The 25,410-nt window shown below is 42.8% G+C and overlaps 1 protein-coding gene across 4 annotated transcripts in view; it reads right to left on the bottom strand.

Annotated features, from left to right (window-relative positions):
* The window catches only part of FAM149A (family with sequence similarity 149 member A), a 73,022-nt gene that overhangs the window by 14,500 nt on the left and 33,112 nt on the right, over positions 1–25,410 (bottom strand). For 2 of the 4 annotated variants that reach the window (XM_074951293.1, XM_074951294.1), the window contains exons 1-4: positions 14,768–15,158; positions 11,301–11,408; positions 1,830–1,962; positions 1,385–1,527 (exon numbers count right to left, since the gene is read on the bottom strand). In XM_074951293.1, the coding sequence (XP_074807394.1) occupies positions 1,385–1,527; positions 1,830–1,962; positions 11,301–11,408; positions 14,768–14,862 (479 nt within the window). In that variant the 5' untranslated portion in view covers positions 14,863–15,158. Of the gene's footprint in view, positions 1–1,384; positions 1,528–1,829; positions 1,963–11,300; positions 11,409–14,767; positions 15,165–25,410 lie in introns of those variants that run through there. The other 2 variants (XM_074951292.1, XM_074951291.1) reach the window with 2 other exon arrangements.

The raw sequence follows: 25,410 nt of genomic DNA, 5'->3' as shown, positions 1-25,410 counted from the left end.
CACTTCTACACAACAGCAGGATTTCTGCATATCCTATAAATTGTTATAGCATTTAAAGAAAGAAAAGATTTTGTATAACAATACGGAAATGTTGCTTCAAGTTTATGTATTTAATGTCTCCTGATTCACATAAAGGATTGTAGTATTTATTAATTATTATTATTGTCAACCTTAACAACACATTCTAAATCTTTTTTCATTGACATTTGGTAATTATGATTCTCTGGAAACTTAAAACTAAAATCCTTTTAAAGATTAAGGACTAGGTTATCCAGATACACACAGGCTCACATTAGAATGGTGTGGAGCCACCCTATGACAGTAAGAGTGTACATATGTGCGCACACAAGGCAGTACCACTTTAATGGTGTTGTGTGACCCTCTGAGCACATAACAGGGCATCGGTCTCATCCCTGCCGTCGTTGGGTGGTTTGCTGTGCTAGAGATCGAAGGAAAGAGCAGTCCCTGTGTTCCGCAGGCACCTTGCACCACCATGAAAGAGCCAAGGACATTTTCTCCGTAAGTACCTATCTCTCCATTTATAGAGCTACTTATTGCTTTGCTAACATTACACTTTGGTTCATACTGGTTTACATGACTCAGGATGGTGACATCACCATAGCCACATACTGTTCCTGCAGCCTATGGACACACTTTTTTCTCCCTACTCCTAAAAAGGACAGCATTCAACAGGGTAGAATTGGCAGCATGGGTGTCTTTGTATTGACTTCAGGGCAGACAGGATTTTGTTGTATGTCTTCACTGAGGTTAGTTTTTATAAATAGAGTATTAATTGCACTATTAGATGTATGCTGTAAATATTAAAAGTCACTACTGAAATAAATGTTTCTTTTCTCATATTAATTTTCACACACATAACTATTCTCATGATAACGCACTAATATAAAATCTTTTGCGATGATTACATTACTTAGGAAGAATATCATAAGCAGGTAGAGCACTGAGAGTCCATGCATGGCTAAGGACTAACATCCAGTTTGACCACTAAAACAATGAGGAGTCCGGTGGCACTTTAAAGACTAACAGATTTATTTGGGCATAAACTTTTGTGGGTTAAAAATCCCACTTCAGATGCATGGAGTGAAAATTACAGATGCAGGCATAAAAGCTGATGCCCAAATAAATCTGTTAATCTTTAAGGTGCCACTGGACTCCTTGTTGTTTTTGTGGACACAGACTAACACGGCTACCCTTCTGAAGTTTGACCATTGAACTGCAGATGAATTTGAACACAATTCTGAAAATAGTACTACAAATATAAGCCAATAAGAACGGCTCAGATTGAGATACCTAGAAAATAAAATAAATTAATCAAACAAAATTCTGATAGCGTCAAACTAATTCTAGTAAGCAATTCCCTTACCTCAGATGAAGAGACCTTTTGGTCCACTCTTTACATTCTGCCTGCAGACTCTGGGTTTGAGAACTCACTTTTCCTTCAAACAACATTTCATCTACATCCCAGAATGACTGATGCACTCTTTGTGTATTAGCTTTGTCATATTCCTACAAATTATAAGACTGTTTTTAGGAAATACAGCTAAACATATTTAAAATGAAAACCATACCAAATATACGACATTAGTAGTAGTAGTCACTGGAGACACAATTGAGTTAACAAATGACCTTGTTACTAATTTGGTTTTCTTTACTGCTATAGCAGCTGTCCTGCACTGGAAAAAAGGTAACTTTTCGATTACAAGTCATGTGCTTTCCGTCGATTCAAAACCTTAGTTTTCTGTAAAACAGTTTAATCTTTCATCAGTAAATTAGACAAAAAGTACTATTAATAAAAATTTGTGACATACATCATCCCTCCAAGAGTAAATTGAGCTTCTTTCAGTGGACAAGCCTGTAGTACAGCTTTGTATTCCAGACCAAGAATTATTCAAGTCTGTTGGTGTTATGGGACTGCTAGAAGACAGTGATGAAACAGTTTCACTGTGGAAAGAAACAAAGTAATAAGAATCAAATGTATTTTACACAAACATACTAAAACTAACATTGCACATATTCATACCATGTATACGGTAGTGATGTATGCCTGTGTGTGACACTGTCAAGGTTCCTTCCCCACTCTGAACTCTAGGGTACAAATGTGGGGACCTGCATGAAAAAACCCCTAAGCTTATTGTTACCAGCTTATGTTAAAACTTCCCCAAAGTACAAACTATTTTTCCTTTTGTCCCTGGACTTTATTGCTGCCACCACCAAGCATCTAACAAATATAACCGGGAAAGAGCCCACTTGGAAACGTCTTTCCCCCCAAGCACTACACCCCCTTTCCTGGAGAAGGCTTGATAAAAATCCTCACCAATATGCATAGGGGAACACAGACCCAAACCCTTGGATCTGAAGAACAATGAAAAAGCAATCAGGTTCTTAAAAAAAGAATTTTAATTACAGAAAAAGTAAAAGAATCAGCTCTGTAAAATCAGGATGGTAAATACCTTACAGGGTAATCAGATTCAAAACATAGAGAATCCCTCTAGGCTAAACCTTAAGTTACAAAAAGACACAAAAACAGGAATATACATTCCATTCAGCACAGCTTATTTTATCAGCCATTTAAACAAAACAGAATCTAACGCATATCTAACTAAATTGCTTATTAACCCTTTACAGGAGTTCTGACCTGCATTCCTGCTCTGGTCCCAGCAAAAGCAACACACAGACAGAGAGAACCCTTTGTCCCTCCCCCCCCAGCTTTGAAAGTATCTTGTCTCCTCATTGGTCATTTTGGTCAGCTGCCAGCGAGGTTATCTTTAGCTTCTTAACCCTTTACAGGTGAAAGGGTTTTTCCTCTGGCCAGGAGGGATTTAAAGGTGGTTAGCCTTCCCTTCATGTTTATGACAGACACACATGACTTTCAGAACATGCTGTGAAATCCATCTGTTAAATAAGGGTAATGAGATGGGTATGGGCTTTTAGGCAGAGCGGGATGGGTGTATGCTGCAATCATACCTACCATCTAAAGGCTGATAGGTAGGGCCCTACCAAATTCACGGTCCATTTTGGTCAAATTCACGGTCAGACTATTTTAAAAAATGGCTAATTTCATGATTTCAGCTATTAAAATCTAAAATTTCACAGTCTTGTAATTTTACGGGTCCTGACCCAAAAAGGAGTGGCAGGGGGGTTGCAGTACTGCTGCCCTTACTTTTGCACTGCTCCTGCCTGCAGCGCTGCCTTCAGAGCTGGGCAGCTGGAGAGAGATATCTGCTGACCACAAGCCCAGCTCTGGAGGCAGAGTCACTTCCCGCAGCAGTGCAGAAGTAAGGATAGCATGGTATGGTATTGCCATCTTTACTTCTGCACTGCTGCTGCAGAGCTGGCCCCTCAGTCAGCAGCTGCCACTCTCCAGCCACCCAGCTCTGAAGACAGCACAGAAGTAAGGGTAGCAATACCACAACCACCCCTAAAATAACCCGTAACCCCCTGCAACTCCATTTTGGATCAGGATTTTGAGAAACTATGGTCTCCCCTGTGAAATCTGCACAGTATCAGGTAAAAGCACACAAAAGACCAAATTTCACAGTGGGAGACCAGATTTCACGGTCCGTGACACGTTTTTCATGGCTGCGAATTTGGTAGGGCCCGATTGATAGGTTAACTTTTCTACCACATTACACTGCTGGAGGATTATCATTTTAACTATTACCAGGACACCCTGAACATGTGTATAGGGATTTACTTTACACATGCGACCATGCACATGTATACATACTCAATATGTGAAAGGTGCTGAAAGAATAACATGGTCCCTCCTGCGCAGTTAAAGACAGTAAAGCCAAAATTGTACAAGTTATAGACAGTGTGACAAAGTTCCCCCTCTGCCTTGGTGGGTTCTCCACTTTTTGGCGGATTTGCTCACCTCAGAGGTTCACGGCAGCCCTCAGTTTGGCCTCTTCTGCTAGAGGCTCAAGCCTGCTGTTCACTCAGCTAACCTCATCACTGGCTAGCATGGGGGAAATGGAGAACAATCTCTGCAGTCTCTGTTGACCCACCTAGTGGGTAAAGGACAGGCCAGATCCCTTTCCAAATTAGAACTTCCCTTTTGGTGTTGCTCACAGACCAGGTCAACTCCTCCTGTGTCCGATCAGCAGTTAGAGGGATGGGGGCAAACCGGGCCCGCCCTCTACACCGGGTTCCAGCCCAAGGCCCTGCGGATAGCAGCTGTCTATGCCTCCTGTATCAGCTGCGTGACAGCTATAACTCCTTGGGCTACTTCCCCATGTCCTCCCCCCAGAACCTTTTTTATCCTCATTGCAGGATCTTTCTCCTGAAGCCTGATCATGCTTGTACTCCTCAGTCCTCCAGCAGAACATCTTCTCACACCTTGCATGCCCTCCACTAACTGATGGGAAGTACTTTTTAAACCAGGTGTCCTGATTAGTCTGCCTGCCATAATTGATTCTAGTATGTTCTTAATTGGCTTCAGGTGTCTTAATTAGCTTGCCTATCTTAATTGGTTCTAGCAGGTTCCTGATTGCTTTAGTGCAGCCCCTGCTCTGGTCACTCAGGGAACAGAAAACTATTCACCCAGTGGCCAGTATATTTGCCTTTTACCAGACTCCTGTACCTTCCTGGATCCCAATAGGACCAGACTCCTGTACCCCACTGGTCTGGGTCTGTCACAACAAGTAAACTTTTTGAAATCTATTAGAAATTGATGGGCTCAATTTGCATTATTTCTTACAGTAAAGTGTTTAAAACTATAAAAGTTTCAATTAGTATTGCTTTATTATATTTACTGCTACTTATTATACTTTACACATACAGAGAGTGGGCTTGTGATGGTTTGCGCCCTTTGAGGTGTCACCTGATGTGCTGGGGTGTCACTGAGTCAGCCTATTCTTCCAGCCTGTGTCCCCTTTACCTGGCCTTGCTGGGCCTAGGCTCACAAGCCTCTTCCAGTCAAGCACACAGGCAGAGCCCACACCCAGCTGCATAGACAGACAGAGATCCATTCTGGTGCCCACTCCCTTTAAGGGGTACAAACCCAAAGGTTTTATGAAATTCGCCCTCTCCCTCAATGGGGAGGGAGATATGCACAACTTGATTCAGTGGCAGTATGGACTGTCCACAGGAAGGCCAAACCTTTTGACAGTCCATTGTCCTCGCTGATGGGCCATGAACCCTGTCTGGCTTTTCCATTGTTGTACCTGAAGTGTTAGCAGTGGGCATCACCCAAAGTAGCATAGTTGAAATACAGATACAAAGTCAATATTCCTAACTTCAGATACAGAAATGATACAGGCATACAAATTGGATAATCACATTCAGTAAATCATAACCTTTCCAATGACACCTCACAAGACCCATCCTGCATAAAGTATTTCTCAGTTGTCATTCCCATATCATAAGCATATTTTCATAAAGAATATGGAGTGAAACATCACACCTTCCCTTGGAGATTACTGCCAGAGGTTTGATCATCGACCAATACGGAGGCAGTATGCCTAAAATCCCTTTTTGGCTTTGGTTATACAACTGCCAAGAGTTATCAAACATTGTAACATTATCCATAGGTGCTTTTGCAAAGTCCTGAGTTTCTGGTCTCAGGTTGCCTGAAAACATTTTGGTGTGTAGCATTGCGAACATAATGCAGATATCAATATCTTTTAAAGTGTAGGTGTCTTGGCATTTAGCCACCAATGCCATGAGGTGGTGGGCCTCAGTTTCCCCTTTCACACAGCAGTCTAGATTAGTTGTGCTTTTTCCGGTGTGTCCAGCTCTAAGCCTGTTTACAGGTACTAGCTGAGAAGCAGCACTGTTATAGGACTTTCTTGTTACCACTCCCAGTCCGTACCAAAGATTCTTCCAACAATCATGCATGTTACACATTTTGAAGTATTTACCACCAGTATCAAATTCTTTGTCTTGACCCACAGTGTATGTAGTAAGAGACATAAAGTTACCAGCAAATTCATGACACAGAGGCGCTTCCAAGTAAGATCATCATACCACACCCTCTGTCTAAACAAATCAGTTTGTTTAACATTTATTGTATTTCTCATCCCCTCAGTAAAGGTTCTTAGTTTAGGTATGTCTTTGGAGTTTTGGTGCGGAAAGGGTGTGTGGAGACCTTGTATGTTACTGGCCCACCCCCTGTGGAGTCGCATCTTCCAATGGGCTTAACCTCGCCAGGGTTAAGCCCATTGGAAGAATCCACTCCCACACACACATCCCCGGGGTTCCTTTGTGTTGCCAGCCCTCATCACTCAGTGTCTGATGCTTAGCTGTGGGGAGGGGTTTACCTGCCTGGGAAGTGGCCGTCTCTGCATGAGATGGTTCATTTGCATATCCACTGACACCAGAATGCTTGGAAGAATACCATCCCCCCCTCCGCCTTAAAGGGAGGGAGTTGGCTTTCACAAGCACAACAGGAAAAAACATTTTGCAATAGTGCTGGCCACCGGTGATGTGCCTGGGAGTGCAGATGCAGATCCAGCAAATTTCTCCTGTTACCCTTCCCTGTAATAACTGGGGGGACACTCATGTACTCCCCCACATTCCTTCTTAACTCCTTTCCCTGCCCCCTCTCTCCCAAGGAACACACCCCTGTATCCTCAGAGCGGCATCGGCCCCCTGTTCAGCTGTGGGCTCAGAGCTAACAGCCTTCACTGGTAATTGGGTTTGCCTCCAGTTACAGGGCCCAAGAAAACCTTAATCACTGCAGCAGTCTCCAGGATTTCACCCCCTTTCTCTGGGCTTTCTTCTAGGACACATTTTCCTATGAATTTTACAGTGAGTTCTGTTTCGTGCTTAACTGCCAATTCCTGGCAGCCAGCAACCTCGACACACTCCCTACCATCAGGCAAAACACTCCCATCACCCGAGGGGATAGCAACAGGACAGGACCTGGTTTTACCCACTCCCACCTTTGATAGCAAATTGCTTTGCAGGGCAGTAGAGGAATTAAAGAGACATTCTCTCATTTCCTCAGCAGTTTCTGTAGCTTTGCTCTGTAGCTTTCCCACTGGGGCTTCAGCACAAGATTTCTCCTCGCTGTTGACAGACCCCTGCATAGCCTTAGCCACATTGAAAAAGTAATTTCCCAGAAGAATTTGTGTAGGATTTTGAGCAACCGCAGCCACGGTTAACTCAGCTTTCAAATCTCAGCTTCCCTGTGCACTTTAGCCAAAGGCACAAGGATTTTGTGACCCCATACCAACAAAAGCTCTGCCATTTGTCCTGGCAGTATGTCTTTCTCCTGAACTGGGTCTCTCCTGACCACAGAGATTTCTGTACCAGTATCTCTCCATGCAGGGAGTTCTCTGCCAATTACTTTGACAGCCTTCATGTGCTTACTGCCTGGCTGTGCAGTGGCAACCTTTACAAATCCTGTGTGATAAGTGGCAACTGCCTGAGGTGCCTCTGTGCACTGGGTAGCAGCATTTCCATGAGTTGCCTGCTGCCTGTTCCCACTCAGCAGAAGGCATATATTCTTCAGGTGCTCAGTGGAATTACGATAGCACCTGCTGGGCTCTTCTGCTTTCACAGGAGATTTGGGACAAGGACTGCAGAAGTGAAATTGGGGAGGTGAGTGTCCAGCCTCCCATCCACCCTTCTTCCCGGGGTAAAACGGGGACTTTGCTTCCAACCAAAATTAAACCCCTCTGCCTATAATTTATTCCACTAGGTGCTTCGGAGTGCTCCAATTTATCAGCATAAACTGCAAGTTCATCAACAGTTTCCATCTTTTTATCCCATAAACACTGTTTTACATTAATACTAGACATATTCAGGAACTGTTCCTGACCAACCAAATCATACATTCCTTCAAAACTTGTATAAGTATCTTTTCCCCTCACCCACTTATCCAGTAAATCTCTCATTTTGGTTCACATAAGCCACATTACTTAATCCAGACCCTCTCTTAAAGCTTCTAAATTTTACTCTATACATTTCAGGTGTAATCTGAAACTGTTCAAAACCGAATCCTTAAATTTACCATAATTGGAAGCATCACCCATGGACATCTTATTGAATATGAGATTTCAGGCAGCAGAATTTTTGAATATGTTCAGAGCTCTCCCAGTCAATTTTGCAACCAAAGTGGTCATCTTTGGATCGTCAGGAATCACATGGAGCATACACAGCCTCTCAAAGGTGATGAAATATTCAGCAGGATCACCAGATTCGCTATATGGTGGACACAACCGCTTCCACTTGTGGATTTTTGGAGAGGTGGCGCCCTCTGGTGTGGGGTTTTGTCTCCTCCATTCCATTACAGCCAGTTCGTGATTCTGAGCTTCCCTTTCCTTGTCAGCCTCGAGCTGCCTCAATTCCATGGCCCTCTCATGGGCTGCCTTCTGGGCCTCAATTTCTTTGTCTTTCAATTCCAGGGCTTGCTTCTGGGCTTCGATTTCTTTGTCTTTCATTTCCAGGGCTTGCTTCTGGGCTTCCATGGCCCTCTCATGGGCTGCTTTCTCCCTGGCATTTTATTCTTCTTGTAATGCCATACGTCTTTTATGCTCTTTCTCATTTTCCACTGCCTGAAATCTGCAGAGCGCCAACTTTTTGGTAGCTTCACTTTCACTCATTTTGCTGTTTTTTCCTGTCCCTTCTCTTGCCAGAAATAAGCAAACAGAAAATAACAAACCAGTAACCACTTTGTCTGTTCTCTAGTCACCACACTTAAAATTCACTTAAAATCACCACCAGTGTTTCAGGGCAATAAGCTGTGCACACTATCCTACTGCTTACACCACTGTGATAGGTTTGGGCCCTTTGGGGTGTCACCTGATGTGCTGAGATGCCACCAAGTCAGCTTATTCTGCCAGCCTGGGGTCCCCTTTACCTGGCCTTACCGGGCTAAGCTCACAAGCCTCTTCCAGTCAAGCACACAGGCAGGGCCACACCCAGCTGCATAGACAGACAGAGATCCATTCTGGTGCCCACTCTCTTTAAGGGGTACAAACGGAAAGGTTTTATGAAATTCACCCCCTCCCTCAATGTGGAGGGAGATATGCACAACTTCTTGCCCCTCCCCATCCAGTTAGCAATTACATAAACTGGGTTATATTATAAACAAGAAATAAGTTTATTAACTAGAAAAGGTGAATTTTAAGTGAATATAAGAGATAACAGAACAAAGCAGATTACTGAGCAAATAAAACAAAGTACACAACTTACGCTCAATATCCTTAAGAAAAAGGTTACAAAATGTAAATTAATCACCCTCAATGTTATTTTAGGCAGGTTGCAATGTTTCTGTGGTTCAGAGTTCCAGTTATATTCCTTTTCAGACTGGATCCCTGTCTCAGCCTGGACTCCCCCCTTGCCTTCCCTTCAGGTGGATTTATCAGTCCTTCTTCTTGGGCAGATAGGCCATGGAGAGCGGCAGTCTTGTTTGCCTTCCTCCCCACCCTTAAGTAGCATTTACATAAGGCGGGAATCCTTTGTTTCCCAAACTGACCTCCCTTCCCTTCCAATGGAAAGTTACAAGAAGTTCCAGGTAATGTTTAGTATCAGGTGACAAGATCACCTGACTCTGTAGTATTACAGCGTCCATGAGTCAGTTGCAGTGTGGATTGTCCACAGGAAGGCCAAGCCTTCTCACAGTCCACTGTCCTCGCTGATGGGTCATCAGCCCTGTCTGGCTTTTCCATTGTTGTACCTGAAGTGTTAGCAATGGGCATCACCCAAAGTAGCAAAGCTGAAATACAGATACATCGTCAATATTCCTAACTTCAGATACAGAAATAATACAGGCATTCAAATTGGATAATCACATTCAGTAAATCATAACCTTTCCAATGACACCTTACAAGACCTATCTTCCATAAAGTATTTCTCAGTTATGTCATATTCATATCATAAGCATATTTTCATAAAGAATATGGAGTGAAACATCACAGGGCCCATTCCAAACTTTCAGTTATGGGTTTTTAGTTTGTCAGGAGGCTTTTATATGGCTGTACTCCGGATCCTCCAACACCGGAATGCAGTGAAGATCTAGGCAATCATCTTTGCAGACCAACCAATGTCTAGGCCAGTGGTTCCCAAACTTGTTCCGCCGCTTGTGCAGGGAAAGCCCCTGTCGGGCCGCGCCGGTTTGTTTACCTGCCGCGTCTGCAGGTTCGGCCGATCGCGGCTCCCAGTGGCCGCGGTTCGCTGCTCCAGGCCAATGGGAGCTGCTGGAAGCAGCGGCCAGCACATCCCTCAGCCCGCGCTGCTTCCAGCAGCTCCCATTGGCCTGGAGCAGCGAACCGCGGCCACTGGGAGCCGCGATCGGCCGAACCTGCAGACGCGGCAGGTAAACAAACCGGCGCGGCCCGCCAGGGGCTTTCCCTGAACAAGCGGCGGAACAAGTTTGGGAACCACTGGTCTAGACAGTGGTAGTTGGAATGAGGCCTCTTTAAAGTTAGCTGATCTATAAAAACAGTTAACTTTCTCGTCTCTGAAGTTTGAACCTGGACTCTCCATGCTGGCTGGTGCCTCTTCATTTTGCTCTGAGGTTGTGGTGCCCTGGAGCCCAGTAGCGTAGTTCAAACCCAGAGATATTTACAGACGATCTGATTAACAAGGGTTATTTGTATTTTGTGCAGTACAGAGCCTGTGTGTTTCTGTTCCTAGATTAAATGCATTTAGATACAATAATAATAGTTTTATAAAAAAAGAAGAATGTGGGATTATATTACTCAGCAAGTGGGGGCAGAGAAGAGGAAAGGAAAAATAAACTCTGAGAAGGAAAGAATCATGGTTGTACAAAATATTAAGTACATCGGAGAAAATGCAGACCAAAAGCAAATGTTATCTGCCTGAAACGCGGCAAAGACAAACTTTGAGTTAAGCAGACTAATACATAAAAAGTTGAATTTACTTGCTATCTCAGCTAGTTAAACTGCTGCTTCCCTTGCATGGCATAATGTTTATTTGGAAAGCTGAAGTCCTCACTTAACACCTGTCATCCATGAAAATGACCTGGAAATGACCAATGAAATCCAAGAGGTATTCTGAAAATAATCACTTGAATTAAAAGATGATGTTTCTTGACCCAATACTCCTGCAGGAAAAGCTTACCGAAAAATGATTGATGATATTCATTTTAACTATGTTAGAGAATATACTTCACTGGAAAGAAACTGCACTACATTTGTATAAAAGCATAATATTAAAGTAGCCACTTTTTTCCAAAATAATAAAGCAACCAGTTAATCATCCAGATTTGCTGTAGACACATTGTAATATTTAATTATAATGGATTATATTACCATACTTAGCCCATTGTTCTATTATTAATAAGTACTATTTCAAATGTTAATGCATACCAGGTAAAATTGTCAATGGCGTCCTGCACATTTCTCCTAAAAATTGCTGGAAGATCTCCACTCTTCCCTGGGAAACAATGATCTGTAGATCCTTTGGACAGCCCCTTTCTGAAAACACCACAAGAAAACAATATTAATTTCTATAGTCTGTACATAATCATAACTCATGTCTCACAATCAAAAACAGAAAGTAGAAACTAACTACTCATACAGCATACTACTGTATGGCCAAATGAAATGAGCAGATCAGATTTAAGAGAGGTTCGGAGCAAATGATTTTCACACTGCAATTGATACTGTAAATTCCAGTCACAAGTAAAAGAAGATAGCTCTGGATTCCTGTACAACACTCAAGAATGTGCACTTATGGTGAGAGTGGTAGTACAGCACTGTAAGACAGAATGTATTTGCTCCCAAACTGACAAATAAGAAGGCTTCTGCCTAGGAACTAGTACTACAATCAGGGATCGGAGGGGAGATCCTACAAACCTTTTGCACACAGTCATCAGTCAATGGGATTATTTGTTTAAAGGTCTGGAGGACTGGGTGCCAATATAGCAATGAAAAAAAGAAAATAAATTAGCTTTGCATTTGGTCCATTTATAGAAAAAAAAAGTATTATTTTCCATCTCCTGCAACCTTTTTTCTTTACAGACTCCAACAACTTATTTGCAGGATCTGGACCAACGACTGTATGATTCACCTCTCACCACTAGACAGGAACACTGGCTGAAAAGTAGAATAAAGCACCTCTCACCACTAGGCAGGAACACTGGCTGAAAAGTATCTGGCCTATTCTGTATTCAGTATTCTAAGTATTCTGAATTCAGAACGATGACTTGAATTTCTGTCTCGGCCAACTCCTTAAAAGTGTTAATTAACAAAAATGTTTGCTCAAACAATTTTAAGATACAGTAAGTCAATTTACAAGAGCTTTCCTGAGGAAAAAAATGTGAGTGTACTTTTAATGGAATTAAAGGCTTATTTTAAGAGTGGTATGAATCTTTACAGAAATCTACATGTTATTCTTCAAGCATTTCTTTACCCAAACCACAGGAAAAACACTCATGCAGTATTCCCTCCCGTCACCAGAGGTACTTCAAAAGCACAAAACAGTAACTGTTCAGACAGTACTTAGTTAAATAAATTTTGTTGTTCAATCATTAACCTGCAGCTGGTTTCACTGCCTGTAAAGTCTGCAGGAAGATAAATTACAAATATGCTACTAAGTGGAAAAGGACCTTTTCAAAGAGGCTTTAAACAGTCAACTTAACATTTTCATTAGGAAATCTGAAATGCTAGTTAAATATCAAGAAGCATGCACATATCAAAATTTTCATGAGCTGCAAAAAGCACCATGACTTTTGCATTAGGGAATAGGCCATAACATTTTTCATTACTCTGCCCTTTCCAATGTAACAAATGTTAGTACTGATCTTCTGACTCATTTTGATTGCTACTTATAAAATGTAGTTCTATGTCGCCACCCTCAATAACTTAAAGAGTCTATAAACCTTAAACTACATATTTTAAAATACACAGATGAGGAAAACTATACTGTTGCTTTATTGCTATTTCTACAACAATATCTTAGTGTGGAGAGAAAAGTTAGTATTTTTTAACTGGAGTAGTTGTTAGTTTACAATCCTAAATGGCTATAATCTAACTCAGTTGTACAATTAATAAATTAAACTGATCCCTTTAAAACATACAACACTGAGAACTCACATATAACAACTCTGACAAGAGTACCCTGACAATCATTAAACTTATAACAATCACTGAGCAACCTTAATACTAATATACAAATAACATTACTCTGCCAGCTAGCAGCCTTAAATAGTTAAATTCATGAAACAATTTACCTCAGCCAGCAGACAATAAAATCAGAAATACTCCAAAAAAACCCCTCTCATCCTTAGATCACACACAGTAATATAACCTCATCTCTCTCCAAAAATCCCATCAAATACAACACTAATTTTTTCCAATATTGCCATATTAATATAATCTCAGATAACATCTTAATTTTAATACTTACTTTTAGTTAAATTTGAACACACAATTTCTATTCAACATAGTATTGTTGTTAAATCATTATATAGCAGTTTATGAAGTATAAATATATATATTAAGAACACACATATTTTGCACAGACAGGAGAGGGTTCAAAGCACTATTTGAATGGTAGCGTGATGGGACAACTGTGTTCTATTTTGATGCAGATACTTTAGACATTTTTCTTAGATAACTAACACTGCATGTAATATTACAATATAGTTTTCTTTAGAGAAATCACCTTGCTCAGAAAAAAAACTAAAATCTCTTTAGAAGAAATACACGCATTTGTAAACACAATATACAGGCTCAGTCCTGCAACCTTTTCTGAGATGTATAATTCCTACCTTAAGTAATACCCATGTAAAGATTATATGATCGGCCATACTATTTTCCAATTTGTCTTAATGTTGACTGGGATTTAATGTAATGCATAAAGCCACTGTCTATGGTTATGAGAAGAGTTCTGTGAAGAATGACAGGAGCAACTAAAGCCTTAAATTAAAATCAGAACAGTCACTTTGAGCTATATTCTACCCTTGTTCCAAATGTGGCCCTTCCACTGATTTCAATTGGACATATTTGTTTATTTCTAAAGAACAAAGGTCAAATACAATTCCAAACTTCTGAACAGCTTCAAAACAGACACTATTATTTTAATTAAATCCACTGGCCACAGAAATGTTTCCTTTTTTCTCTTCCAAGATGTGAAACTCACACCTCACATGCCTACGATTAAAATGACCTGAAGCGCCAGTTGGACAACAGCCAGTCTACAATGGCGATGGTATTCATGGTCAGATATCTTGTGCCTCCTGAATGCTAGAAAAAGAACCTCATACTTTTCAAAAGAGAGATTCCCAAAAGGTGCTGAGATACTGACCTGGAAATCATGACATTTGTATGTATAAACAAAATCTATTTGTACAGAATTTTTAATGTAAGAGATTTTCTCGCTCCCTCAGAGGTCTGTGTGAGTTGTTCTCCTGGCACTGGGAAAGCATGGAGCTACAGGCTGAGGTATGAAAAAGTAACAATAATAAAAAAAAATGCAAGTGCTCTAAAACGGGCTTTTTCGCCAGGAAAAACACTTGATGGTATGGTTTCAAGGTTTTACCGGTGACTCTTTGCGATGACTCGTTGTCGGTAATACAGTCATGCCAAATTTACACCAATACATCTTGCTGCCATCCCACCATGTATTTTATACACCATTCACGTACCCTATTCGTAATAAGCTGTATACAGATACACACACACACACTGGACACGTGTAACACAGCCCTGCACACGCCCTGCCCCAGGGAATTCCGACCTCCGCTTGCACACGCGCGGAGGCTGAGGCCGGAGTCTCCGCAGGGAGGGTGCCCCGAGGCGCGCCCGCAGCCCCCCGTGTTTTCCAGCCTTACCCTACGACCACCAGCTCTGGATCTCGGGCAGGCCGCGGCGGATCGGAAGTCACGGGCGGGGGGCAGGGGCGCCGCACCCCGCTAGCCACGCGCATGAAAGGCGCAGAGAAGAGCGGCGCCCGGGCTCGCAGCAGCCCAGCAGGGTCCCTTCCCGTCCTGGCGGCCGCAGGGCGGACGCGGCTGCAAGCAGCGCCCCCCTGTCATTTCTCATTGTGACCCTCCATCTCCCGTCGGGAGAGAGGCCGGGGGCGGCGGCAAAGGGGTCTGCGGGGTCGGGCTGCTCCGGAGACGCCGGAGATTCACCCTCCGCTCGCTGCGGGCTCTGAGCGCCCCTTCCCGAGGGCCGCAGGTGGCGGGGAGCGGAATTCCACGACAGCTGCAGTAAGCGGGGCTGGGCGGCTCCTTCTGCCCAGGGCGCGGCTCTCCCCGGGGCAGACACTGCGCCGCGCGGGCCCACGCGCCCGGAAACCCCACTCTAGCCAGCCTCCTCCACTGCCCGAACAGCCCCCACCTCCCGGCCCACCGACCCATCCAGCTGCCGGACCCTGCCCTCTTTTCTCACGCGGTAGGGAGAGCCCTGACCACTACCCCACCACCATCACACCCCACCCCACACAAAGGCCCCTTCCCTCCTACCAATTATTCCCCTCCTTCCAGGAACAAGAGCCTTAATGCCCTAATGCCAATGCCCCCTAAACCCAACAAAGCCCTACCAATCCCCCAGGCGGGCTGGAGTAATTTGTATAGTAGAGGTGCTGAGAGCTATTGAACCAAACTGTTAACCCTGTATATAATGGAAACCACTTCAAGCCAAGGGGTGCTGCAGCACTGGCAGTTCCCCACCCTCCTCTTAGCCAATAGGAAAAGCCATACCCACCATCGTAACCTACACCTGCCAAGTCCTTCCACCCCCCCCTTCCCATCCCACCTACAAGCAGGAAGATCTCACACACAATGACCAATTAAATTGTGAGTTTTAAGAAAGGAAACCAGTGGTTCACATACACCTGTGCAGGTCAAGTCCATTGTCTTCCTTCTGCCCCTTCCTCACAGGATTTCAGGATAGACTACTCACCAGAATCCAGATTCAGCCAGCATCGAATAGCACTTTACTGTCCTCATAACCCTACTGAAATGACAGGGTGACTCAAAAAGAAAGGTACTACTCAATGAATACTAGTGGTGGAATCTGGCCCACCTTATTTGGAGGGGAAAAATGCAAGAACAAAACAAAAAACAACAGAGGTAGGGACAATTGCTACCAGGAACAGGGGTTAAAAATACTCCTGTTCAGAAAATAGTACCAGGCATAGGGATTGGAGGAAGCTACAGCATCAGTCCAGGCAACAAGAATGCATGCACATCCTTAATGCACAGTAAACCATAAATATATGGAGAAAATAAGATAATTAGTGTCACTCTGGGGAATTATGGTGATTCCTCCTTTGCCTAAGTGTGAGAATTTTTATTTCAAAAGCATGATTTAATAAAGAAATTCCAAGGGAGATTTCCACCAACTGACTTTAAATGAAGGTTTATTTCAGAAGTGAGTTTCTAATGCAGTTTATTCACTACAAAATTCCTGTGCTTGCCCACGGCACTGGCAGGTGTAGCCTATTGAGTATTTCCAAACTGTACCATTTAAAAATTTCTCTGTACTAATTATATACCTTAAACAATTCCACACACTCCCACTCCTACCCGAATTTCCCCAGTTGTTTCTGAAACAATTCCTGTATGCTTGGTTTGATGCAAGTGAAAGGCGAAGCACCAGCTAACACCTACATCAGGCCTTGGCTTTCCTTTGCAGGGGTTAATGAATTTGGGAAAATGAGTCAATCCAGAGCAAAGAGTTGGCTAGCAGCCTCTCCCTCAAAATCCTTCTGTGGGGGCAGAAGGAGGGCCATCTCAGATAAATTAATCCATACCAGTTTTCCCCTTCACTATCCCAGTTTAAAGTATAGCTAAATTTTCATGCTACAGGCAATGGGGGAAGGTGTGACTGCATATTTACACCAGAGCACTTCCCACTGCTACCCGTGTACAGGTTCCAACAAAACATGGACATCTCAGATAAATACTGTACATCTCGCCATAAACAAGCACTACCAGGAAAGGGAGAGGTCTTAGGGGAGCTAAAAATAAACTGCTAAAATAGCAGGAATATATAACAATTTGCTAAGCTATATTAAATTATTATTTAAATCTTGAAAATGTAATATTTAGATATAGGATTTTTTTTATTTTGGTTTGTTTTAAGAGACAGGAATGAAAAGGAAAGTATGCAGAAATATTTCTAATGTTTACTAATACAGTTATCCTCACATATAAGATTGAAAAACATTTACTTTACAGATTCTTCTGAACCACTACAACACTAAATAATAATTATACAATCCAGACAATAAGCACAAAAGAACATTGCAACATAATTTTAATTGTAAGCCATGACGAATAAAGACATTAACAAAATGCAACTTATGAACTGTACATCTTTAAGTATAAATGAGAAATATTTGCTTTGTTCTAAACTATAATGTAGTTTTATACTGCCACTAGGTGGCTACTTTGTTTATCAGAGTGTTACACTAACACCACAATACAGCAGCTCTTATGGACAAGTCACTTCAGTTATAAGACCCTAATTTACAGATGCTTGTGACAGTCTTTTAAAAAAAAAACAAAAAAAAAAAACCACACACCCTGAGGCTGACATTTTTCATATTTGGTCAGTCCAGAGATGAATTTTATGGGAAAAATTTGACAAAAATTCCATTTGGTTGCCTGAGATATTGGGGACAGGGCGATTTTCACCAGGTAAAACTAATTATTTTTTTCCTCTACTTGGATATCACAAATACTGAGGGAACCAGGGAAGCTGAGTCAGATGGATCACAAAGGGAGGAACCACTAAAGCCATAATTCCCCTGTGGAGCTCCACTAGCAATTGTGAAAGCAGCAATTAGGACATGGTTACCATGGTATCTTACAACACTTAGTGAATGGACTAGGAAGAGGACAGGATTGTGGCTAAAAGGGGGCCAAATCTTCATCCCCTACATGGAGTTCAAGTAAAAGGGTTTTGCACAGGAGACTTACACAGTGGCTTGGAGGACAAAAATCCCCTCACCCAAAGAGGGAGGCAGGGCATGGAGCACCTGCACAGGTTGGAGTGCAGTGAATTTCCCAAGGAGGGATAAGATGTTAAATATCATTCAGTGGTCATTAAGGGCTACACCCTGCCTTCAAGAAGGCATGAGAGAAAGAACCCATGGGTCTTGAGGCCTCTGCATCTGCTGGGCCCTCCTCATTGCTTCCTCGCCACTCACCCGACAGCATGCCTTTCATGACCTGTACTGTCAGAGTTTCTACCAATCCCTCCAAGTGGAAGGAGTTTGGTGTGGAAGTCAATGCTGGTTGAAGCATCATTAACTCCTGTCTCAATATCCTTCAGTCTTGGAGTAAAGTGTTCTGCACAGAGTGATTGCTTCCCATCCATCCCCACCCTCAGTATGTGTCCTGAATGCCAGCTGAAGCCCAGCTGTGTGGAGTTGGTGCACAGCACCTTTTGCTGGCTCAGAGAAAATGAAGACTGCATGCTATGTAGGCTCTATTGTACCCTTTCATGGGCTTAGAACCCTTCCATGTTCCTTTTTACTCTGTTTTGTTTCAGCACCTTGATGTAGAGGAGAATATAGGGCCTCAAATGAGAGAGCAGAAGCATATGGCAGTGCATAATGCCAAAGAAGTTGCACAGAGGGTGCTGAAGTACTCATGGAAGAATCTATGGGCGGGAGAGAAGGAGAGAATACTGAGCTCTCTATAGGAAGGGTGCAAGAGAGCACCAGAGGTTTATATAAAAGAGTACAGAACTGCTGTGTTTTACATAGAGGTCAGGAGCACATGAGGGTATTTTAGATTGTAAGCTCCTGAAGGCAGGGACTGTCTTCTTTTGTGTTTGTACAATGCTTCGCCCAATGGGGGCCTGGTCTATGACTGAGCCCTCTAGATGCTACAAATGCAATACAATAAATACCTTTTAAATAGGTCTGGGAACACATAAGGGAACACTTTAGGGGAATGTGTAAATATCTCAAAAGTTTCTAAAAGAAGGTTTGTGAGCATGTAGGAATCTTAGCAAATGGACAGATTCAGGAACACACTGAGGAGCATCTACAAAGCAGGAGCACTTAAATGAAATATTAAACAGGAGGGGTGCAGAAGAGGTATTCACAGGGGATGCTGAATTACATGAGGAAACTGAAAATGTGTTTGAAGTGCACAGGAAGGCTTCTGAGTGGTGTGCAAAAAGCATCAAGCATTTAAAAAGAAATGGAGTAACACATGGTATCTCTATAAGAGAGGTGTGGTAAAAGTTTCTAGGGGAAAGTTGTGGAGCACTTAAAGGTCTCTAAACAGGAAAACAGACTACTGACATTTTCAAATGACTTAACAAAAGTGTATGGCTGTGATAGAGAATTGGGGTCATTAGAGGAAGGGTACAAAAAGTACTTGGATCTTCTATGGTGAGCATATATGGAAGTGTATGGGTGATCTCCAAGAGAAATGGATACTCAGAGCAAAGGAAAGGAAACAAAGGAGCATAAAATCTTTAAAATTAGGGTTCTTGGATATATCAGGAACTACAAAAAGAAAAGGAGTACTAGTGGCACCTTAGAGACTAACCAATTTATTTGAGCATAAGCTTTCATGAGCTCACAAAAGCTTATGCTCAAATAAATTGGTTAGTCTCTAAGGTGCCACAAGTACTCCTCTTCTTTTTGCGAATACAGACTAACACGGCTGCTGCTCTGAAACGTATCAGGAACTGCAGTGCTTCAAGCAATCTTTAGAGTGGTGACAAAGCACATTAGAGAGAAATAGGGTGTGGCAACACGAGGTCTTTACAGGTGAATTCAGGAGCACACTAACTGTCCATAAAGGGCAAGGCAACCACATGCAATCTTCTCTTTTTCTTCCTTTTCTGACCCATTTCTCTCTTCCACTACAACATACTAAGCAGCGGAAGAAAATTAACAATCAACATGAATTTGCCCATGCAGTGTTGAGCAATATTTTCCCAGAAGCACTGGCTACAGTGTAAATTAAACTAGTTTTGCCTAATCATCTTCAAGCTGCTACTGCTGCAAGCACATCCAAGGAAATAATACTCTGCAGCAGGACAAGTACAATGTTGCTGATCGGAGAATCCTGTGGAAATAACTATTAGTGTGTGGGGACTGTGGTGGGGAGGGAAACTGCAGAAGCCGCATATGTAGGATAACTGCAATATCATGCCTTGTTTAAACTCCTGTATCCTCAGAGAGTATACTATAATAGATGTTAGATAACTAACTACGCTACAAAATGAAACCATAAGAAGAAATCAGTGGCGAGCTTCCACGTTTCAAACAACAACTGCAGTCACCTCAACTTCCTTTTTTTCCTCCCCTCTTAAATTATATCTTGTGCCTTAAAATATGCATTTTATAGTGGTTTGCAAAGACCTAAAGAAAATATATTTCTAGAATGAAGATGGTAAAATTACAGCTCTGCTACATCAAGAAATAAATAAGAAGAATAAGATTATGGAAATGATAGACTATCATATCATCTGAACAAGTGGGTGCCAAAGGAAACAAAATATTAGAAGAAAAATGTTTAGTGACTCTAATGTGATTTATTGCAGGCTGGAACATACATGCTATAGTTTGCCAAAGAGGAAGTTCAAGATATGGAGAATTACATATAGAAAAGGGAAGTGAAAAAAGGCTGTCTGTAAAGCTACCCGTGAAAACTTAAAAAAAAAAAAAAAAAAAAGGACATATAGGACAAAATCACTATCAAAATAATGCAAATGGAAATGCCACTTGAATTTACAGTCCCAATAGAGATACAAAACCTTCAAAACTGTATTTAAAACTTAAGTTAGGCTCAGTACATTATTATCTACACAATAAATGTTTGCAGTGCTATAGAGGGGACAAAAGAGTCCCTCCCCTGAAAAGCTTACTATCTAAGTTAAGAAGAAATTGACCAGTGCAGGTACAGATACATAGAATCATAGAAGTGTAAAACTGGAAGGGACCTCAGTAGGTCATCTAATCCAGTCCCCTGCACTCAAGGCAGAACTACGTAATAACTTGACCATTCCTGATAGGTGTTTGTCTAACCTGTTCTTAAAAACATGCAAGTATGGAGATTCCACAACCTCTCTAGGCAATTTGTTCCAGTGCTTAACAACCCTGACAGGTAATTTTTCCTAATATCCAACCTAACCCTCCCTTGCTGCAATTTAAACCCATTGCTTCTTGTCCTATCCTTAGAGGTTAAAGAGAACAATTTTTCACCCTTCTCCTTGTAACAACCTTTTATGTACTTGAAAACTGCTATAACGTTCCCTCTCAGTCTTCTCTTCTCCAGACAAAAGAAACCCAGTTTTTTCAATCTCGCCTCATAGGTCATGTTTTCTAGACCTTTAATCATTTTTGTTGCTCTCCTTTGGACTTTCTCTAATTTGTCCACATCTTTCCTGAAATGTGGCACCCAGAACTGGACACAATACTCCAGTTGAGGCAATATCGGCATGGAGAAGAGTGGAAGAATTACTTCTCGTGTCTTGCTTACAACAATCCTGCTAATACATCCCGGAATGTACATTCGGGGTGTTTGCATTTTCTGCAACAGTGTTACACTGTTGACTCATATTTAACTTGTGATTCACTATAATTCCCAGACTGCTTTCCTCTGTAGTCCTTTCTGGGCAGACAGGGGAAGGAGAGAGAACAGGAAGAGAGAATGAGGGTGATTACAGTAAGATTGCATGATTCATATTTTAGGGATTAATGCATATAGCATTGAGAGTTTCATTATTTCCCTTCAGCCTCACTACTTAGCAAGGGAAAGTAAGGTTTATAGATCTCACAATATGTGAGGGACTTGATAGAGTGGAGAGATGGCAGAGAAGGTCAAGAAAGGAGCCACATAAAAGAAAGCGAGGAGAAGAACATGTGAGGAAGAAATGAAGGAGGTTGTTAGACCTGTGGCTTAAGCTGAATGAAGAGGTGAGGGGAAGAGTGAAGAGGATTGGAGGAGCATCAAAATAAATGCAAATGGAGAGAGATGCAAAACTCTAAGACTATGTCTATGCTACAGACTTCTGCCAGTAGATATATATGTTGATTGGGGTGTAAAGAGGTGTGATCACTGACTGACGCAGCTATGCTGACAGACATCTGTAGCGTAGACACAGTTATACTGGCAAATCTGTGCTTTTACTGGTGTAGCTTGCTTCACTTGTAGGGGATGGTTTTACTAGACTGGTACAAAGCACATCTTTGCCAATATAGCTGTAGCCATACGAGGAGTGCTTTGTCACTGTAGTGTGCTGGTATTCCTAGACCAGTAAAGCGCTGCTAGTATAGACATAGCTTGAGTTGTGCATGGCCTTAAAGGAGCTTGAATTTGTTACAGAAAGCAAGAGAAAGCCAGTGAAGCGGGACTGAACATAATAAGAGAGATAGGTGTCAGATCATTTTCACATCTAATTTTGGACAAACTAAAGAGGAAACATAATCAGGAAGACCAGAAAGGAAGTAGTACTTTAAATTCAAGAAGAGAGATTGGAATAGATAAGAATGGCTTGAGGTGGACAGCATCACAATAGCAACAATCTTATTTGATTTGGACAATGTGGGGAGGGTGACGTAGGGTACCACACTTAGGCAATACTAAGAGTATGGTCATTGGCACGGTCAAACTCAAAGTTCCCCCAAGTCAATGGTTCACTGGGCTGACACAGTCAAGGCAGGTCAGTTTCACAGTCAGCATACCCAGGGGAGTGACGTGGCCAGCATCATGTCTGACTGTAAGGGATCAGGGCATAGGCAGTCTTGCCTAGCAGTCACAGCTGGGCCAACCCACATGTCAAGGATAGCTACAAGGCAGAAGTCAGCAAGCAGGGATCAGAATAATCACTAGAGCCAAGATCAATAAGCAAGAGTCAGGGTCAGAGTCAAGGCAGGGTCAGAGGCCAGAGAGCAGAGGTAGTTAGGCTGGAATCAGGAGGCAAGAAGAAGAGAGAGTCAGGCAGGGGTTGGAGACTGAAAATCAGGAAGAGAGGTGAGGTCTGGAGTCGCAGCAGGCCAGAAATCTGTGTAGTTGCCCAGACAACTTCCTGGTGTACCTTCTACGGTTAAAATAGCAAGTATGGGCCAATCAGAGGGTCATATATTGCTGTCGCTCTGGACGGTACTTCGTGCAGCACCTAATCTCCATAGTGCCCCTTGGATATGGTAGTGCATGGTCTCCTGGTGGCAACATCACATGTCCCAGGCTCTGGAGACCTGGGTTCTAGTCACATGGATCAATACATTACACTCACCACTTCCTCGGGGTTGGCCTCAGGCCTGTTTTATCCAGCTGGTCTTGAGGAAACCTTTTCACCAGGTCAGGGCATGACACGGGCAGCAGCAACGCTCTTCAGGATCATAACCCTCCCAGTCACTGAGCTAGTACAGTCTCCCATTCTGCAGTTTAAGAGTACAGGATAGTATGGACTACCCTCATGCCCTTGGTCCTGGACTGGTGGGGGTGGCTGTTGGGACCGTCAGGAAAAGGGTCCTCCATGTAAGGCTTCAGGAGGGATACACTGAAATCATAATATGTCTTAAGGGATTGAGGGAGCTGCAATTTGAAGGTTACAGAGTTGATTTGCTAATAAATCCAGAATGGTCCAAGTAACTGGTGGTCTAGCTTGCAGATCAGCCTGTTCATACAGAGATGTTTTGCTGCAGGCCAGACCATTTGGCCTCCTGCGAGAGCTGGGCCTTCCTGGCATCAATAGTCCACATACCACTTGTAGTCCTTTTTCGTGTCTTCATGGTGGTCTTTAAGCTCCTCCTGGATATGCTTAATTCATTGGATACAGCCAGTGGCTGCTGGGTTTGGGCCAGCTGCCAGCAAAGCTGGGTGGAACCCATAATTTGCAAAAATGGGGAGGCATGGTCAGCATTGTTGTATGAGAATTCAGCATAAGACAGGAGGGAGAACAGTTATCAGAATGGTAGTTGACAAAGCACGTTCAGTATTGCTCTAGTACTTGATCTACCTTCTCTGTCTGCCCATCTGTCTGAAGGTGGTACATAGAGGAGGTAAAAACACGAATGTCCGGTAACCGGAGCATTTCATGCCAAAAGCATGAGACAAACTGTTGACCTTGGTCCAAGATAATACAGTCCAGAAGCCCATGATGATGGATTAACACGCACCACTAGCAGCTGAGCCGTTGCTTCAGCAGAGAGCAGGGGCCAAAGGAGATGAAATGCATCATTTTGCTCACTTAGTCCACAATGGTCAAGACTACCGTGTGGCCATCAGAGTCAGGAGTTCCTGAAAATCCAGGGTGATCGAGGCCCAGGTTATAGATAAGGAGAATGCCAATGGGCTTAGCATGGGGTCTCTTGGTGTGTGCACCTAGGTCACAAGAATCAACATAATCCCAGACTTCAACTTGTAAATGGGGTCACCAGAAGAAATGGAAAGCCATGCAGGAGGTCTTAAGACAGCCAAAATAGCCCACCAATGGAATATCATGGCACATATGACGCACTTCTGGCCTGTGACGCCCTGGTGGAATGTAAATAAGCCCAATGAGTTATGTGATCGTGTTCTGTGTGGATCATTGCATTTTGGTTCTGACTTTCATTTGTTCAGGCTGTTCAGTCACCTCCTGGGCTTACAGATCACCCCACAAAGCAGATCGGGTTAGATCAATCAGGTCTTGGTGTATTGCAACACTAAGGAAATGGTGAGTTTTTAGGAGATAGGGTGTTTTTGGTTAGTCTCCTCGTTCTCTTGGTAATGTTCACCCTCTTGGAATAAGGCATCGGCTTTCCCATTCCTGGCTCCTGGGCGATAGGTAATGATGAAATCAAACCAAGGGAAGAACAATGCCTACCTGAGCTGTCTTTGGTTTAAGGGTCAAGCCTTATGAGGCTAATCAAGGTTATTATGGTCAGAAAAAGACTTGCATCTGGTGTCAGACTCCCTTGAGGTGATGGCACCACTCTTCAAAGGCTGATTTAATCACAAGCAGTTCTTTGTCTAATATTTCATAATTCCATTCAGCAGAGGTGAGTTTTTGGGAGGAGTTTGAACAGCGGTACGGCACTTGCTGTAGCCTGCACCTCTGAATGAGTATGGCCTCAATCACAACACTGGATGCATCGGCCTCCACTATGAATGCCTGGGACAGGTCCATATGTGCTAGATCAGGAGCAGTCATAAAAGTGGCTTAAGCTATTTAAAGGCATGGTGAACTTCTGGAAAGCCATCAAATTTGTTTAGATGCCTGAGGAGGTTTGTCATGGTGGGTATTTGCCCTGAGAAGCCTGGAATTAACCATCGGTTAAAAATTTGCAAGTCCAGAAAGCCCTATAACTCCCAGGGGGACCTGGGTACTGCCCAGCTGCAGACAGCCTCCATCTTTTGCGGGTCCATCTTAATGCCCTCTGGGAAAAGGATATAACCCAAAAAGTCTGTGGAGGATTGGTCAGATACATTTTTCCAGTTTCACATATACACTCTGCTTCCGTAGTCTTTTCCGGATGGAATGAACATGGTAACAATGTTGATCAGGGTTC

This window comes from Natator depressus, chromosome 4 (genome assembly GCF_965152275.1).
Source record: "Natator depressus isolate rNatDep1 chromosome 4, rNatDep2.hap1, whole genome shotgun sequence".
NCBI lineage: Eukaryota > Metazoa > Chordata > Testudines > Cheloniidae > Natator > Natator depressus.
Note: the sequence above shows the minus strand (reverse complement) of the source record. Positions and strands in the feature narration are given on the sequence as shown.